The following is a 15,999-nucleotide window of genomic DNA, read 5'->3' as shown; positions in this document are numbered from 1 at the left end:
TCCACCAAGCCTGTTGCCCTTTGTGATCACGTAACATAACTTCCAGTGCCATACCATGAGTTTCTCGGATGATGACAGTCCAATAATACCGACTTATAGTACGTATGATTCAGATGAAGAATATTGCGAAGACCCAAATGGAAAAATAGTTATACCTCTTTGGGAGAGGTACCACCAACAGATCCAGGAGAGCGAGTTACAACCTTACTATTTATTTGAGGTATACATCCTTGTTTGTTGCCTTTTAAATTAGCTCGTGTGACAATCTAGTTTGTTTCTGTAAATTTATTTATTTGTAAACTTTAGACTAATATATATATATAAGAATAATTGCAGGCTTGTGCCTATAAATGATAGGTGCGCCAACAGTTTCACTTTACCAGGCGATAGCATGTGTTGTGTGTTGCAAAATCTTATGATATGATTGAGTTTCATCAGTTGAAATTAGGAGTTAAGACTACAATTGCAAGGGTAGAAAGACTGGATATGACAATTTGTGTATCATCTTTTATCGTCTAGATGGCAGGACTCACTTTTATTTCTCTGTAAAGTGAAAAATTGCTACCTTTTACTTTTTCCTCTTGGAGCCCGTTCAATAGTACTAGGACATGTACTTATCAAAAAATAATACTAGGACATGTAATTGTATACTGTATGTGCTATCATTTGAAAAAGGATAGAATAATAGCAGGATGATTGTGTAGGAGTTGTGTAACAAGAGTTAGCTTCTAAAATATGTTAGTAGGTCTTTGTGTTTGACCTACTGAAATCTTTCATTGAGAAAACCACCTTGACTGGTCTTAACTTCTAAATCTCTATAAGGACACTATTTTGATTGTGAAATTTTTATACCATCTAGACCACATGTTCTCTAATTCTCATATGTTTTATGACCTTTACTTCATTAGACCTAATTCTACTAGTGTAACAAAAGTGTTGTATATCATCGCAATAAGAAAATCTGTAAAATTGTCCTCGTCAACTTAGTCTCTACTCTCTTGTAGACACACAATATCAACTTCCTCCTATCTAAGGCATACGCTAATTCTTTTTAGTGTGTTTTTATTGATCCGGAAAATGTTTTCCCTCAAATTTTTAAGGAAAACACTTTCCAAGATATTTAGTAACCAAACAAGGGAAAATAGGAATCATTTTTCACCATCCCAGACACACCTTAAGTCTAAAAGGAAATCAAAATTGACCTTTTGAAAGGGAAAAAAGGGAAAGAAAAGAAGTTTTGTTTCTGTGCAGAACGTGGTGGTGTGGTTCAATGTTGAAATCAGAAAATGCACTACCACGTTTTCTCTTAATGCAATTTAGTTCTCGTTGCTTCAAATTCTCATCTGATTTGTGATGTTCTTAGGTGACATTTGAAAGCTAAATTGCATCTAGAGCCCAGGTTCTTATATCAAAAATGTTATGCAGACACTTAATTCTTTTAGTTCATACAACCAGACAAAGATTATCCTTTAGTATTACGTAGAAGATGGTAATACTAATTGACATTTCCTTATTGTTAGTTCTGATGGCGAGCTCTTTGGCTAATAAGTAGAAGATGCCGGAAGAAAGGCTATGCGTCCCTGAACGACGGAGTTGCTCCAAACCAGAAGCTAAAGAACTGGTCGACGACGATTTCTTTCAAAAGAACGTAAGAACATCACTATTTTTAGATTGTATGTCCTTGTTTATTTCTAGCTTTATTAGTTTGTTGCATCTACTGACTAGCCTGGGTATTATTTTAATTAGCTCAACATAAAATATATGCATATTTGAGTACATTAATGTATTGTATTTATTCAAAATATATATAATGAACTTGGAAAGCTAATAATCTACCTACAGTTTAGGTAAGAGGGAATGTGAGGTTATTATGAATGAATTTAAGTTATTACATTTTGATTGGCATAATCCATATTTTTCAAGTTCTGTAATGAGATATTTAAGAGATAATTGAAATTTGTATTTTAATTTAATTAAGAAGTTTTAAAAAGGTGTACATAAATTGTATTTGTGAAAATTTCTGGAAGTTATCATATTTTAAAAAAAATTACTACTCCTATCCAAATTTTGTATTCTGTGTAAATTTCTGCACAATTACAAGGATAATCAAATCATAAATACAACCGCCAATTACATATATAGTCCTCAATTGATGGCCTAATTACACATGTAGCCTCCAAACTGCAAAAGTAACCTTCAATTGAAATCCAACGATCTTGATGGTTATCTTGATTCCTATCATCAGTATAATCTTAAGATTTTTCTTATTTGTTTCAGATTGGATTCAGTTGGGTGGGCAAGGTCCTAACTCAACCCAAAGGGTAATGAATTTTTTTACTGGGTCTTTTAAAGTCAGGAAGAATATTCAGTGGGTGTACTTTTTAAGAACCCTATCTAACTTTTATCGCCGTAAAGAAAAGTAGTGCAAATATAAACATTGGCTATAACTACTACTTTCCGACATTATTGTGCTAGGTAATTTTTCTGACCCAAAGGTCTATCGGACAGTCTCTCTACCTCACAAAGGTAAAGGTAAGGTCTGTGTACATCCTACCCTCCCCATACCCACTTGTGGGATCACACTGGGTTTGTTGTTGTTGTTGTTGTTGTTGGCTAGAACTACTACTACTACTACTCCTACTCCTCTCCCCCTCTTCTTTTTCTTTTCCTCTTTTTTCCCTCCTTTTCTCCAACCGCTTCACATGCGTCGCAGAAAATTGAAGATTCATTATTTATTTGTGATTGGTTTGGTCGAAGAACACCATCGTTGGGTTATGTTGAGCTTGGTTATTGAAGAATACAATGTATGTCTATTGATTTTTAAAGGTTTACTTTGAATCTAACTGTTGGGAAAAGTTTCGAATTGATATTAAAAGGTTGGATATCAAAATTGGAGTCATCTAAAATTGTTTTGGATCAAATTAGATTAACTATGAAATAAAAATATGTTGATGAAACTTCCCAGGTGGTCCACCAAGAATTGTGAATAACTTATTTCAAAAGTCACGATACAATTTGTACTAAAGTCTTGATAATTCACCGGGACTTATTATCCATAAAAAAATTCTAGTGATATGTTAGAATTTATGGACAACTCGTTCCGAAGTTAGGACACTAGCATTATACTCCAAATAATTCGGCAGACTTAGGACAAACTCATTAGAAATTCCTGATGATTTGCTAGGACATTTTACATTAAATTCATGGTAATTCGCCATGAGATATGACAAGACAAGTCTCCTAGCGATCCACTAGGAATTAAATTTCACCTTTTCACCAAAAATTATTTTGCACGACTTTTTTAACAAATTAAAACCTAAATAGTGGCACGAAAATAACATATTTGTATAAATCTCCCAAAAGTTTATCAAGTAATGTAGAGTATTAATTTTGGTAATGCAAGACTCAACTTGACTTGTCACCCAAATGATGTTGTTTAAGTCCGCAATTATTTTATTTTGGGTTAATAGCACTTTTTGTCTCTCAAGTATGATAAATTCTAATCTTGATTCTTGTAATATCTAACTAAGCACATTTAACCTTCGATTAATTGAAATATGCACTTTTAGTCCCTTGCTTATGAATATTCACAAATTTACCATAATCATTAGTCGTTCCACCACTTAATTACTCACATATCATGTTAAGTTTGTATTGTTACTCTATAGTTACCAGTAATATAGTTCTAAAAGTAGTTCAAATACAATATAAGTCTTACATAAAAAAGACTAAAAACACATATGTCTTTTGAAGGTTAAATGTGCTTCATCAGATATCACAAGGACCAAAATCAGACTAACCTATAATTTAGGGACCAAAAATGCTACTCCCTCCATCCCAACTTGTTTGACAATTTTCACTTTTCGAAAGTCAAACTTCTTAATTTTGACCACGTGTTCTTTCAATTTTTCGAAATAAAATTTACATATTTGGAAACAACGTAAAAAGAACTATAAGTCACCATAATTAATAATTTAAAATGTTTAAAATACATAACAAAAAATCACGGTCAAAGAATAACTCGCTTGACTCTCGAAAATCGAAAAGTGTCAAACAATTTGGGACGGAGGGAATACTATCTCTTTTATTTTTTTGGAGAAATTCAATGATGTACAACCTAGCATACAAAATTATATTTGCGTAGCCATATTTTAAATTACACACTGTATAATCACTTTTTCACAATATATAACATTATACAACAATATACAATTTTATACATCTGGAGTAGACAATGTAATAACCTTGTATAAAAGTGTATAATAATATATAAGAGGTGTTTATATCCAAAAAAATTCAACTGTATACAATAATATATAATATTTTTTCAATTATAGTAAGGGTACAAATATACAACAGGCTTTTGAAGTGAGGGGTACAAATTGGGCCATTTCGGGTAATTTTACAAACATGGGCTATTTCGGGTAATTATTTTTCCTAAATAGTCATAGAGGGTTATTTTCCCTTTATTTTTCTGATTTGTGTTAGCGTAGTCGTATCTTTTCAATATAAAAGCATCTTACAGTATAAAGTCAAAACTCCATCTCCGCACGTCAATATACACGTCTCCATCCATTTACCACGATTCCGACGAAAACTAACGGAAAACTCGCTGGCCGAAATGGAAACCAGAGCCAGAGCCGGAGCAGGAGCAAAGTGCTCCAGAGTCTTAGCTCTAGTAGCGATTCTGTTATTCGGTTTCATTGGTGACCCATCGGCGTCATCGGTAACTGTAAATGACGAGGAGTGCATAGGCTCATAACTTTTCATTATAAAAACATTGAGAAAATGACAAAAAAATGTCCCTTATGCTATTTTTAATTTATCTGTAAAGTCTGGTGCAGCTTTTTGAGGTGTAATTTCTGCTATTTTTTTATATATATCTTCTTAGCGTCTAGTGGAGTCTGAAAAGTTGCATATTTAGGATTTGACGAGGCTTTCTTGGTGTTTATAATTACCAAAAAAAAAAAATCCATTATTTCCGTCAAATCTAACCGACGGAGTTTGGTAAATAGTATTTTACATGGACTAATAGTGTTAGCTTCTGGTAAACTTGAAGGACCAAAACTACAACATATATACTTGAGGGACTATGTTGAACTATCCTCAAACATAAGGGACCATTTTTTACTTTTTCTAGTCATATAAAACCCTCTCCCAATGTAAAGTCAAACACTCCATCTCCGCACGTCATATACACGTCTCCATTTCAGTTTTGCTAGCGATTTTGTTACAAAATTACAATTCTAAGCCCAAAAAATTACAAAAATTGTACATTACCAGAATGAAGTGCTGGAAGGCGTTAGTTTTGGTAGCGATTTTGTTATTCAGTTTCGTCGGTGAGTTAACGGCGTTATCAGTGACGGTAAATGACGTGGAATGCGTTCAAGAATACGTGTTGTATGAAGGCGATACGATTTCCGGGAACTTTGTTGTTGTAGATCATGATATTTTTTGGAGTTCCGATCATCCTGGCATCGATTTCACTGTAATTACCTTTTTACCCCTCCTTTATACGAATTTGATTTTTATGTTTAGTTGTTTGAAAGTGTGGAGTTGATTTAGTTTGATTGTTGCTAGATCCTATTTTTGTATAGTGTGAAAGGAATAGATCACTTTTAAGTAGAGTTAATGGTAAAAAAAAAACACACCTGGATTATCACTTGTTTCGCGAGTTTCATGCTCCCAACTATCAAGTGTTTGATTAATTAGCCAATTATAGTTGTTCCCTTTCCTACGCGAACTATCACCATCTACTCAACTTGGGTGTGTTTTAATACATAGATGGCTATCACTTGTTTCGCGAGTTTCATGCTCCCAACTATCAAGTGTTTGATTAATTAGGCCAATTATAGTTGTTCCCTTTTCCTACGTGAACTATCACCATCTACTCAACTAGGTGTGTTTTAATACATAGATGGCTATCACTTGTTTCGCGAGTTTCACGCTCCAACTATCAAGTGTTTGATTAATTAGGCCAATTATAGTTGTTCCCTTTTCCTACATGAACTATCACCATCGACTCAACTAGGTGTGTTTTAATACATAGATGGCGATATTATCTGGAGTTCCGATCATCCTGGCATTGATTTCACTGTAATTACCTTTTTGCCCCTTTCTCCCAAGTATTAAATTTTTGATGTTTATGTTTAGTTTGATTAAAGTGTCAAGTTGATTTAGTTTAATTGTTGTTAGATCCTATTTTTTATAGTGTGAAAAGGAGAAATCCCGCGATAAATATGATTCTTTGCAAAAGATTGAGTTGATGGTCAAAAACGCACATGAACCATCGCTTTTTCACGAGTTCGATACCTGAACTATCACCATTTATGTATTAAAAAGCACGCGTCGAAGCTGATTAGGTGAATTATCAGTTGTTGTCTTTTCCTACTTGATGTTCATATTGATTATATAGCTCATGATATTTTTCGGAGCTATATCATTCATGAAGGCATTCTAAAAGGAAGCACGTTTGCAAGAATCTCATAGATGCTTCTTAATAATGGCAAAGATGTATTAAGTCTCCTTTCATATGTGCCGATTTTGACTAAAGAACTGGTTCTTCGATGATATCATCTTTAATCAGTCTCTTGGCATTCTTGAAAGAAGCCATAAGAGACCATCAAAAGCTTGGGACTTGTCCCCAACACAATTCTTAACTACTTTGTCGGAAAATTCCTCTTGAACCACTCCCTCCTCATCTCCTCCCCTCTTCCCCATAATATATTGCTAAAGTCTACACCCTCCAGTCTAGGACTCCAAACTACATCCTCCCTATATAGATGTGTATAGAACCCTTTGATTGTATTCCCACCTTCTCTTCTCCTTCGAATACTAATCCCTTTGGCTCAATGTTTCTAAGAAATTTCTTCTTTTGGTAACTATAGCTGGAGCAATGGAAAGATTTTGTATTGCAATTTCTATCTTTTAACCACATAACCTTGATTTTTGCCTACAACTAGTTTCCAGAGCAATTGTGATTGGATCACATTCGGTCTTGTAAATAAAAGGAATTTTTGGTCATATGGTGTTGCTTTGTCTCAAGATTTGTATTTGCTTTCTTCACTCCCTTTAAGTTGTGTGGATTAGAATGGTGAGGAGAAGAGTTTCTGTTAGCTTTGCACGTACTTCTTCTTCATCATACATATAGCTGCAAAGATCTATATACTCAGATTAGTTAGAAGAATTACAGGCATATGAAATGAAAGTTGCCGGGGAGAACATTTTTCCGTAAAAAGTATATGCTTGTTCAAGGTTTTTGTTGCGTTAACTGTCAAAGTTTATTTAGAATTAGCATGATTTAAATTAAAGGTTAAAAGAATATAGCTTATTCTTTCCTTCCCGCGATGATGTTTTAAGATTGTGATCATTAGATTTAGAAGAGAGGAAAATGTGTACATGTTTGAGAAAATGGACATTTTAACAGGAGTATAACCTAGCACAAGTCTTCTTCTATCATTTCGTCTGCAACTAATTGCTATTCTAGATGCTCTCAGTGTTATCTAATAACTAGCATCAGTTTTCCTAGTTTACGTTGTCGCCTTCCACCATATCCCTCAAAACCACCATCCAGGACAATCATATGTCCCGTTTTAACTTCTAACATTAAAAGATGATTAACGAAATGATTTTCCTTCACTAAAGCATCCTAATACTTTTTATGTGGAAATATTCTTTCTATTAGCTAAGTTGAGCTTATAATTTTTTTTATCGTGGTCTAGGATAAGTAAGCAAAGCATATTTTACCTCTCTTTTGCTACGCATCGAATAAACAATTCATAGCTCTTTTGTTTCTTTATTCTTATCCTTGCTTTTTCTAAGTCTAAAATAGGGAGTTGGTTATCAACATGTGATTTGATGTGTGTGAAGGTCATTGAAGTTTTTGCCTATTGAAATACTTAATAGATGTGCTTAAGTGCACAAAATCCAAAAGATTTTTGGACATTGCATCCGCAGTGTCCCCATTAAGAAACATCCTTCATGTTGAATGGAGCATTGCAGCTTTGTGGGTTAACACTAAGTGAGAGAGTCCAATAAGTTTGACAACTTAGTACTTCTACACCTACGAGCTCCATGATTCCAGATTTCTCATTGCTTAGGTATCTGCTCTGCTCCAACTAGCTTGGCCTTGGACTGACTTATGAGCATCTGCCTACTTTTGAGTCCCCAGTTTGTCAAACAGAGCTATCTTATCTGATCCAAGAGGCCATAGAATCTAAGGGATTAAATTTAAGGTGCCGTTTGGCCATAAAAATTATTCACTTTTTTCCGGAATTTTTTTTGCACTTTTTTTACTTTTGGGCGTTTGGCCATAAATATTCCAAATACAACTTGAAGTTGTATTCCGGAATACCAAGAATTCAAAAAACTTGTTTTTCAAAAAAAAATTCACTTTTTTTCACTTTTTTAGAACTACATTTCACCAAAAACTACAATTTCAAAAACTATGGCCAAGCACAACTCCAACTCCAACTCCAACTTCAAAAATTCCAAAAAAAAGTGAATTTGTTTTGGTATCTATGGCCAAACGCCTACTAAATGTTTGGATTATCTAACTTCACTTTTAGATGCTATCCGTAGAGTGTTGTCTCGCTTATCCTTCCAAATGGGTAGTCGTAGTATTACTCCTTTAGTTTCTTGTCATTCGATTTCTTATAGTATCTGATGTTTCTTCGTTTGTCATATTATTTTGTTGTAGTTACGGCTCCTTTTTTCAAAATGCCTTGTCATGCTTTCTATAGCATTTTGCCATGGCTTCTTCGCTTCCATTGTTTCTTTTGCGATCTGCTTTTAAATGCTTTTCCGTAGATGTGGCCCGTGGGTCTATCGGAAACAACCTCTCTACCTCCCAAGGTAGGGTAAGGTCTGTGTACACCCTAATCTCCCCAGACCCCACTGGTGGGATTACACTGGGTATGTTGTTTTACTTTTAGATCCTATGTATATGATACTCTCCGGAGGGATGACCCTCAGCTAGGATTGACCTTCTCATTTGATGTAGCATAGAGCTTACCATTTGTCTCACTCGCCTAGATAATACATCACTGAAACAAATCTTTCAAGCATCAGTTGCTGAGCGACGAGCTTATGAACTGATATCTGTTGAGGCATCTTACACTGAGTGATACTACTCAAGTAGGGATTTGAGTAGTTCGAGGTTGTTTGCTTAAACCTTTTTTTTATCTAACACTAGCTCTTGAGCACTGTGCCTCTATCATCTTTAATGAACCTCACTTTTTTTTTTTTTTTTCCGGGTCATACCACAATCGGTGACTTCTGAAGCCCTCTCCAATTATACAACTACTGCATCCTTCTTCACATTTTATTCTTCTCCTCCCTCCACCTCCTACCTCGAGCCTCGTCTGCACATGCTAAAACCCACTAGCTCTTCTATGTGACCTTATTTCCAACTATCAACTTTCCCAGTCAATCTACCATATTATCACGGATACAAAGGGCTTCTTCATAAACCTGAAAGGCCTTCAATGCACTGAGAGAGAAATATCTTCTAAAACCCATAACGCAACAATGCTAGAAATGGTGAAAACGATTTTTTTTTAAAAAAAAAATCTTGATAGACAGAGAAGCGACAATCTTGAGAATAATCTGGTACTACTTGTTAGTGGTTTTTTTGAGCAGATATACTCTCTTGCTGTAGGAATGGCAGTGGATCTGTGGGGTGGAGATGATAACTTCAATCCGCCTATAACAGCCTATTATACGCAACCTCCCCTGCCGCGGTGGGTCGGTTTTTCATGTCCAATGCCCATCATGTTACCCGGCATTTGTAAAGCATATGTGCAAATCTAAAACTCTAATTTTGGCAATAGATTTCTGTCTTCTAAATCCATGCACAATTAAAAGATTATAGAAGTAGAATTTAATAAAGTTAGTAAATACATTTCTTATGACACTCACAATCCCTGGTGCATAACAATGTCCTATCCATCCTACTCGTATCCTGGCTTCCCTCAAAATTATCCTTCACCTAAGTCACCTATGGCCCGGTGGAGGTTAATACTGAGGGTGGGTTGAATTTTCCATCCTACCTTGGTGAAGATGGAATAGATAAATATGTTCGTCCTCTGTGTTCATGACAAGTCACGGGAAATCAACACTTCTTAGGGTGTTTTTGGTATGGAGAGAACATTTTCCGGAAAATGTTTTCTAGTTTTCCCATCTTTGGTTGATCAAAATATTTTGGACAACATTTTCTCTAGGAAAACAAGTTTCTTAAACATGTGGAAATGACTTCTCTAGTGGGAGTAGGAAAAATAAGTTCCATAATTGGCCTTCAAAGCTCGTTGTCTCCTCCTCACCCCCCAACACCCCCAACCCCACGCATTGACCATCCCACCCGCTGACAAATAAATGTCCTCGGACAACATTTTTCTACTTATGTACCACAGACTTGAAAATAAGTAAGAAACTCACTTTTTCCAACAAACATTTTCCTTCATACCAAACACACCCTTAATGTCAAATCAGTTTCTGACCCATTGACATGTCTTGCTGTGGCTGATGAATGTGATATGATTCCAATGATCAAAAGTAAAGTAACACAGCTAATTGAACTTAGTAAAGGAAGTGGCAAACTCGATGTATATGTCTTACATATATGCATAACCTCAATTTGCTTGCGAAATAAAAAAGCTTAAGACATGCTAGAAATGAAAATATTTTACATAAGCAAACCATAGAGAGCACATTTTTTCCTTTGGATTCCGCTCTCTCTGCTGCTACTTACTGAAAAAGAGATTATAAGCCAGGATGGGTTCCTTTTACTGATTTTGTCACTCATACAGGTGACATCGCCTTCCGGAAATGTCGTGCACACAATGAAGGGAACATCAGGGGATAAATTTGAGTTTAAGGCTCCAAGGAGTGGGATGTTCAATTTCTGTTTCCATAATCCACATTCAACGCCAGAAACAGTCTCGTTCTACATACATATTGGACACATTCCCAATGAGCATGACCTCGCCAAAGACGGTTTGTCTTCTTTGCTATGATATTGTTCTTTTTATGGCCAAAATTAGCGGTTAGGCATGTTATATGTTGTGTTTGTCCATTTCTCTTTTTAGATCTAACCCTTACTGAACTTCTTGCAGAACATTTGGACCCCGTTAATGTCAAAATTGCCGAACTAAGAGAGGCATTGGAGTCAGTTACATCAGAGCAGAAATACTTGAGAGCACGTGATGCTCGTCATCGTCATAGTGAGTCTCCAATCTTTTTCTCAATAAAAAAACTTAATTGCTTTCTCTTTCTAAAGATGCATCCCTCCTTATATTGCCTGAATTGGTAGATTTGCTTAATGACTTCTCGATATAGGCAGCTATTTCTTTTTCGTTTGAATGAGTAATGGTTAATTCTGAAAATGGTCACAAAAACCATTGACCGGGCGTGGACGTTTATGCCAAGACCTTTTGTTGATGAGTCATAACATGTTCTTGAAATACTGACACCTGACGACTGTGGCAATCACGCAGATTTCAGCAACCTATTTGGTTTATTAGAATGTTACGAGTTGCTCATACATGTTGATCTGGATAGTAAGCAATAAGCTAGTATTTGGATAGGCTAATAGCTTTATGATGCTCATAATTGCTGGAATAATCTCAATCTGATGCTGTTAGTATATACGTTTCTTGGGTTGAAATTTCCTATACTAAAAGATTTTTATCTGATTCTGGAAATGAATCATCATTTACTATCTGTCCATTTGTTTTATGACTTGAACACACACAAGAGAGTAACACAAAGTTCTTTGATAAGTATTAGCTCTAGCTGATTCCTTATCAAAAAAAAAAAAAAAGTTCTCTGATATTTGAAGAGGTGCACTTTCCTATTGCCCTAAGGTTGTATATCATTTTTCTTCCGACTGTTAAATTTATCTTTAGCTTTTCCCATTTCTTCTTATGATATATGGAAAGTCTTCTTGTAGCATTCCGTTTTCATTTTTTTGGTCATGGTTAGGACTTTGAGCTCATTAATCTGCTACAACTACCATTGACGTGCATGTTTTCTTGCTGGTGTAGCTAACGAGAGTACACGCAAGCGTGTTGTATTTTACACTGTCGGAGAGTATGCTCTACTTATATTAGCAAGTGGACTACAAGCCCTGTACATTCGAAGCCTATTCAGTAAGTCCATCGGTTATAATCGTATCTGATGGACAAAATTTATGAAGCTCTGTAGTCTTTTTCGGCTACGTCCTACAGGAGTTGAGAGTTTTGTAAGCAGTTGGAGTTGAGAGAAAAGTATGTGGCAAACTGATTCTGAATTATTTCATAAGATTAGCTCCATTCATATCCAAGTATGATGAGATGTTCATCTAACGGTACTTTGTATTAACGTTGATTTATGTTTTATTTCAGTAATTAGACATTTTTAATTTTATCCTTAAAGAAAAGAACCAACTTTTACAATTTTCCTATCAATGACAATGGATTGCACAAATAAATGGGTGGGTTATTGACCGCTAATACTAATTTTGCCACATTATCTGAGATATTTGCACCATAATCTCGCCAGCTAATTGATGTCTCTATAAACTCGAGGTTTCGGGCTCAATTTTCTCTGGGTACGGAGTCGTTTTTAGGCAGCGTTTTGCTCCCCACTGTGGAATTTCCCGGTGTGTAAATTCAGATTAGTCGAGTCCCAACGCCGATACTGGACATCGGTTGGCAATAGAAAAAAAAAAAAAACACTATCATGGACCTTGGACTCATAAGCGACCCAGGTCTCCTCTATGGTTAAAGTTCAACTATTTTTTTAATTTCAATCGCAAGAAACTTCGTACAAGTTAGACTTTGCAAATCAACTAAAAGGAGATAAGTGAGGGCAGCTCGGTTTGTAAAACACTTTCACCCACGTTTGGTAGGTCTAGGGTTCGAGTCATGCTGTGGAGCGGAAGTGCGGAAACACTAAAGATACTCCAAAATATTTAGAGATAACGGTAAAAAAAACACCCTAACTATCACTTCTTTTGAGTTTCATACCTAAACTATCATAAGGTTGAGAAAACTATATAAACTATCACTATCTAGTTTGCAAAACACACCTCACTCTCCAAATGTGTGAACTCACTCTCCAAAAGACAAGTGAAGCTAAAATTTTCTCAAAAAAATTGTTCACTGGCATAAGTAATGCTATGGTGGTACCTACATGAAAATTAAAAAACAATATTTTTTTTATAATTAAAAAAACTGCATTATTTTTTTTTAAAAAAAATCTGCATGTTAAAAAAAAAAATTGTAAAAAATTTAGAAAATCAGAAAAAAAAAAAGATTTAAAAAATGGAAAAGTTGATTTTTTTAAATGTGAAAACTAAATAATCAATTTTCTTTTTAAAAAAAAATAAATAATAACTTTTCCATTTTTTAAACCTTTTTTTTTTCAATTTCTATAATTTTTGATATTTTTTTACAAAAATTATGATTTTTCAGTTTGTTTTGTAAAACAAGTAGTTTTTTTTTTTTTAATTTCCATGTAGGTGCCATTGTGACATTATTTATCCACATGGACAACACTTGGCAACATTTTTATATAAAATGGAGAGTGTAGATCGCATACGTCATTCAGTTAATAATTTGAGGTGTGTTTTGCAAACTAGATAGTGATAGTTTAGGTAGTTTTCTCAACCTTCTGATAGTTTAGGTATGAAACTCAAAAAAAAGTGATAGTTGGGTGTGTTTTTGATCCTTATCTCAAATATTTATAACATTACTAGTCTCTATGAACGTGTGCTGCACGTTATTTTTCAGTCAATTATATATGTGCGGGGCAAAATTTTAATAAATAAAAAAGTTTTATATATACAGCCAAAAATGCAACAAACATCTAAATGTCTGGAATCAATGTCATTACGTTAGCACAATACTTGATTTCAATATGGCTGGGCATCCTGCAAAATGATTAATTTAGGTAAGTTAGATAATATAGTTACGTAGTTAGAGTATGAAAAATGCAATGTGAGTATACATTACCTAAGACTACTTTATAAACAATGTTTTTTATGTAGGTTCCCTTCTGACGTTTTGGTTGCTCCATCATCAGGACTTTTGTTGTCGACATTGATATCCCTCTTGAAAGGGTAACATACAATTGCCCATGCAAGAAAACATGTTGAGGCAAATACAATCCAACATTTGGGATTGTTTGGCCTTGTGTTTTATTTATTGTCATCCCAAAACACAAGCGCACTGGAAACTATTTTCGGATAAATTTAAAAGCATCTCCTTCATTTTCTGGTCGCGACAATTGAATTCCAGGGATGAACACATGCTTGAAAGCACATTGACCCATCATGATTTCCACAAGTATGACGTTATTGTCAAAACCTCTACATACCATCCTTGTACCATTGCATAAGCCATTTGATGGATCTAAGTTTCTCAGTAGCATGATGGGCGCATTTTTCTTCAAAACCAACCTGTATGCAATAACAAATAAATTTTAAGTTTGTCAATTATATGCAGGCAAAAACGACCTATGTAGCCCCAAAAATGAGTAGTTCATGTTTAATCTCTCATATGGATACATAGATATCATTATACAAATATATGATCGAATTTAGACCAACAAAAATAAGAATGCCTTTTATCTTTTAAATGATATAAAAAGAAACCAAAAGGCATTCACATGCTTGGTTAGCTATGAAAAGAGAAATGTACAAGGTATATTCATTTACAAAACATAACTACACATCTAGATCAATTAAATATATTACGTTATATTATGTGATAATACAATTTTAACAATATCCTTACACAAAAATATAAAACTAAAACTATACTTATCAGATGACATACAGTAATTGGACAATAAAATGAAGCATTAACTTTTATAGACGTTATTCTAAAGAATAATAAAATAAAAAAGATTAAACTAATCTTGGCAGCGTTTTAGCTCTCAAATAAAATATAAATTGGTGCAACACAATGAATGCAAGAAATTGAAGTTGAACCAAAATTACAAGGGAAAAATCCAGAACAAATGGAACATGCAGCTGAACCCTTTAATCAACTCTTAAAATTTTTAATAGTGCATTGCATGATAATATACGTGACAACTAACCTGTGTGGTGGAAGGCCATTTGGTGTTAAAGTGTTTAAGTAATCTTCCTGGTGGTAATTGTTGGTATCATCTTCTACTGAGTCGAAGCTGAGAAACGTTTTGCTTTCACCAGGAAACTTGTCAATCAGCATATCATTTAGTCTGTCGACATATTCGTTTTTGCTAGCTAAGATAGCTCTCTCTGTCATGTACTTTGCGCAACTTCCATTTTCATTTAATGATGGAAATATTTCCAATCGATCTTCACCACTACTATCATTATTTGAGTTGACAACCATTTGGTCTAGAAGTAAGATCAAATCATCTTTTATCGAACGCTCCTCTCCGTTTCCGATACGAAGCAAGAAATTACTGACGGCCGGATCTGTTCTCACTCTCATATTTCTTCTCAGCTGAATCTTTTCCATTTGAGGCCATAGGTATGATTTTACCAAGCTAGCATTTATGGTCTCTGCTCTCGTCGCTTTTGGAACTATTGACAGTACTTGACGGAAATTACCTCCAAAAACTATTACTTTTCCACCAAATGGTTTCTTGACATCCATTATATCTCTAAAACTCCTATCCACTGTTTCGATCATCTGTCGCTTTGTCATAGGCGCTTCATCCCATATTATCAGCTTTGCTTTAATAAGAAAGAAAAATAATACAAATATGCAACTAATATTACCTTTTCGTCCACAAATATCAACTGCATACGAGAACCATCACCTCTTGCATTTTTATATTCTATTATCGGTCCTCTTCCAATGACTAATACCTTTATTACCCATTGAACATCGGACTTTCTAAGATTATTTATAGGCACATATTCTTTTGCCAAGTCTGATTCCATTGCTATTTTCAGAACACCTGTAATAACTACGAAGAAGTTGCAAAACAATATCTACTCTAAATACAAATTAACTTTTATTATCT

The 15,999-nt window shown here is 34.6% G+C and overlaps 2 protein-coding genes across 2 annotated transcripts; one reads left to right on the top strand and one right to left on the bottom strand.

Annotated features, from left to right (window-relative positions):
* Positions 1 to 5,169: 5,169 nt before the first annotated feature.
* Positions 5,170 to 12,177, top strand: LOC132044677 (transmembrane emp24 domain-containing protein p24beta3). The gene is made up of 4 exons (XM_059435182.1): positions 5,170 to 5,488; positions 10,806 to 10,992; positions 11,112 to 11,219; positions 12,042 to 12,177. The coding sequence occupies exons 1-4, from the start codon at positions 5,285 to 5,287 to the stop codon at positions 12,173 to 12,175; spliced, it is 633 nt and encodes a 210-aa protein (XP_059291165.1). The 5' UTR covers positions 5,170 to 5,284; the 3' UTR covers positions 12,176 to 12,177.
* A 2,037-nt stretch (positions 12,178 to 14,214) lies between these two features.
* Positions 14,215 to 15,916, bottom strand: LOC132044706 (uncharacterized). Its single transcript, XM_059435214.1, has 3 exons — positions 15,752 to 15,916; positions 15,082 to 15,701; positions 14,215 to 14,437 (listed from the first exon to the last, which is right to left on the bottom strand). Exons 1-3 carry the CDS (start codon positions 15,914 to 15,916, stop codon positions 14,215 to 14,217), a joined length of 1,008 nt encoding a protein of 335 aa, XP_059291197.1.
* Between the last annotated feature and the right edge of the window lie 83 nt (positions 15,917 to 15,999).

The sequence above is a fragment of the Lycium ferocissimum genome, unplaced genomic scaffold (assembly GCF_029784015.1).
Source record: "Lycium ferocissimum isolate CSIRO_LF1 unplaced genomic scaffold, AGI_CSIRO_Lferr_CH_V1 ctg51, whole genome shotgun sequence".
Taxonomy (NCBI): domain Eukaryota; kingdom Viridiplantae; phylum Streptophyta; class Magnoliopsida; order Solanales; family Solanaceae; genus Lycium; species Lycium ferocissimum.
This window is presented reverse-complemented; position numbering and strand designations above follow the sequence as displayed.

Excerpts from the sequence above, each read along its gene's own strand:
- LOC132044677 (XM_059435182.1), top strand. The coding sequence starts at position 5,285 with ATGAAGTGCTGGAAGGCGTTAGTTTTGGTAGCGATTTTGTTATTCAGT. Across the intron at positions 10,993-11,111 it reads GCATGACCTCGCCAAAGACG|AACATTTGGACCCCGTTAAT; the intron begins GTTTGTCTTCTT and ends AACTTCTTGCAG. Across the intron at positions 11,220-12,041 it reads TGATGCTCGTCATCGTCATA|CTAACGAGAGTACACGCAAG; the intron begins GTGAGTCTCCAA and ends TTGCTGGTGTAG.
- LOC132044706 (XM_059435214.1), bottom strand. The coding sequence starts at position 15,916 with ATGGAATCAGACTTGGCAAAAGAATATGTGCCTATAAATAATCTTAGA. Across the intron at positions 15,702-15,751 it reads TGATATTTGTGGACGAAAAG|CTGATAATATGGGATGAAGC; the intron begins GTAATATTAGTT and ends ATTAAAGCAAAG. Across the intron at positions 14,438-15,081 it reads AATGGCCTTCCACCACACAG|GTTGGTTTTGAAGAAAAATG; the intron begins GTTAGTTGTCAC and ends TATTGCATACAG.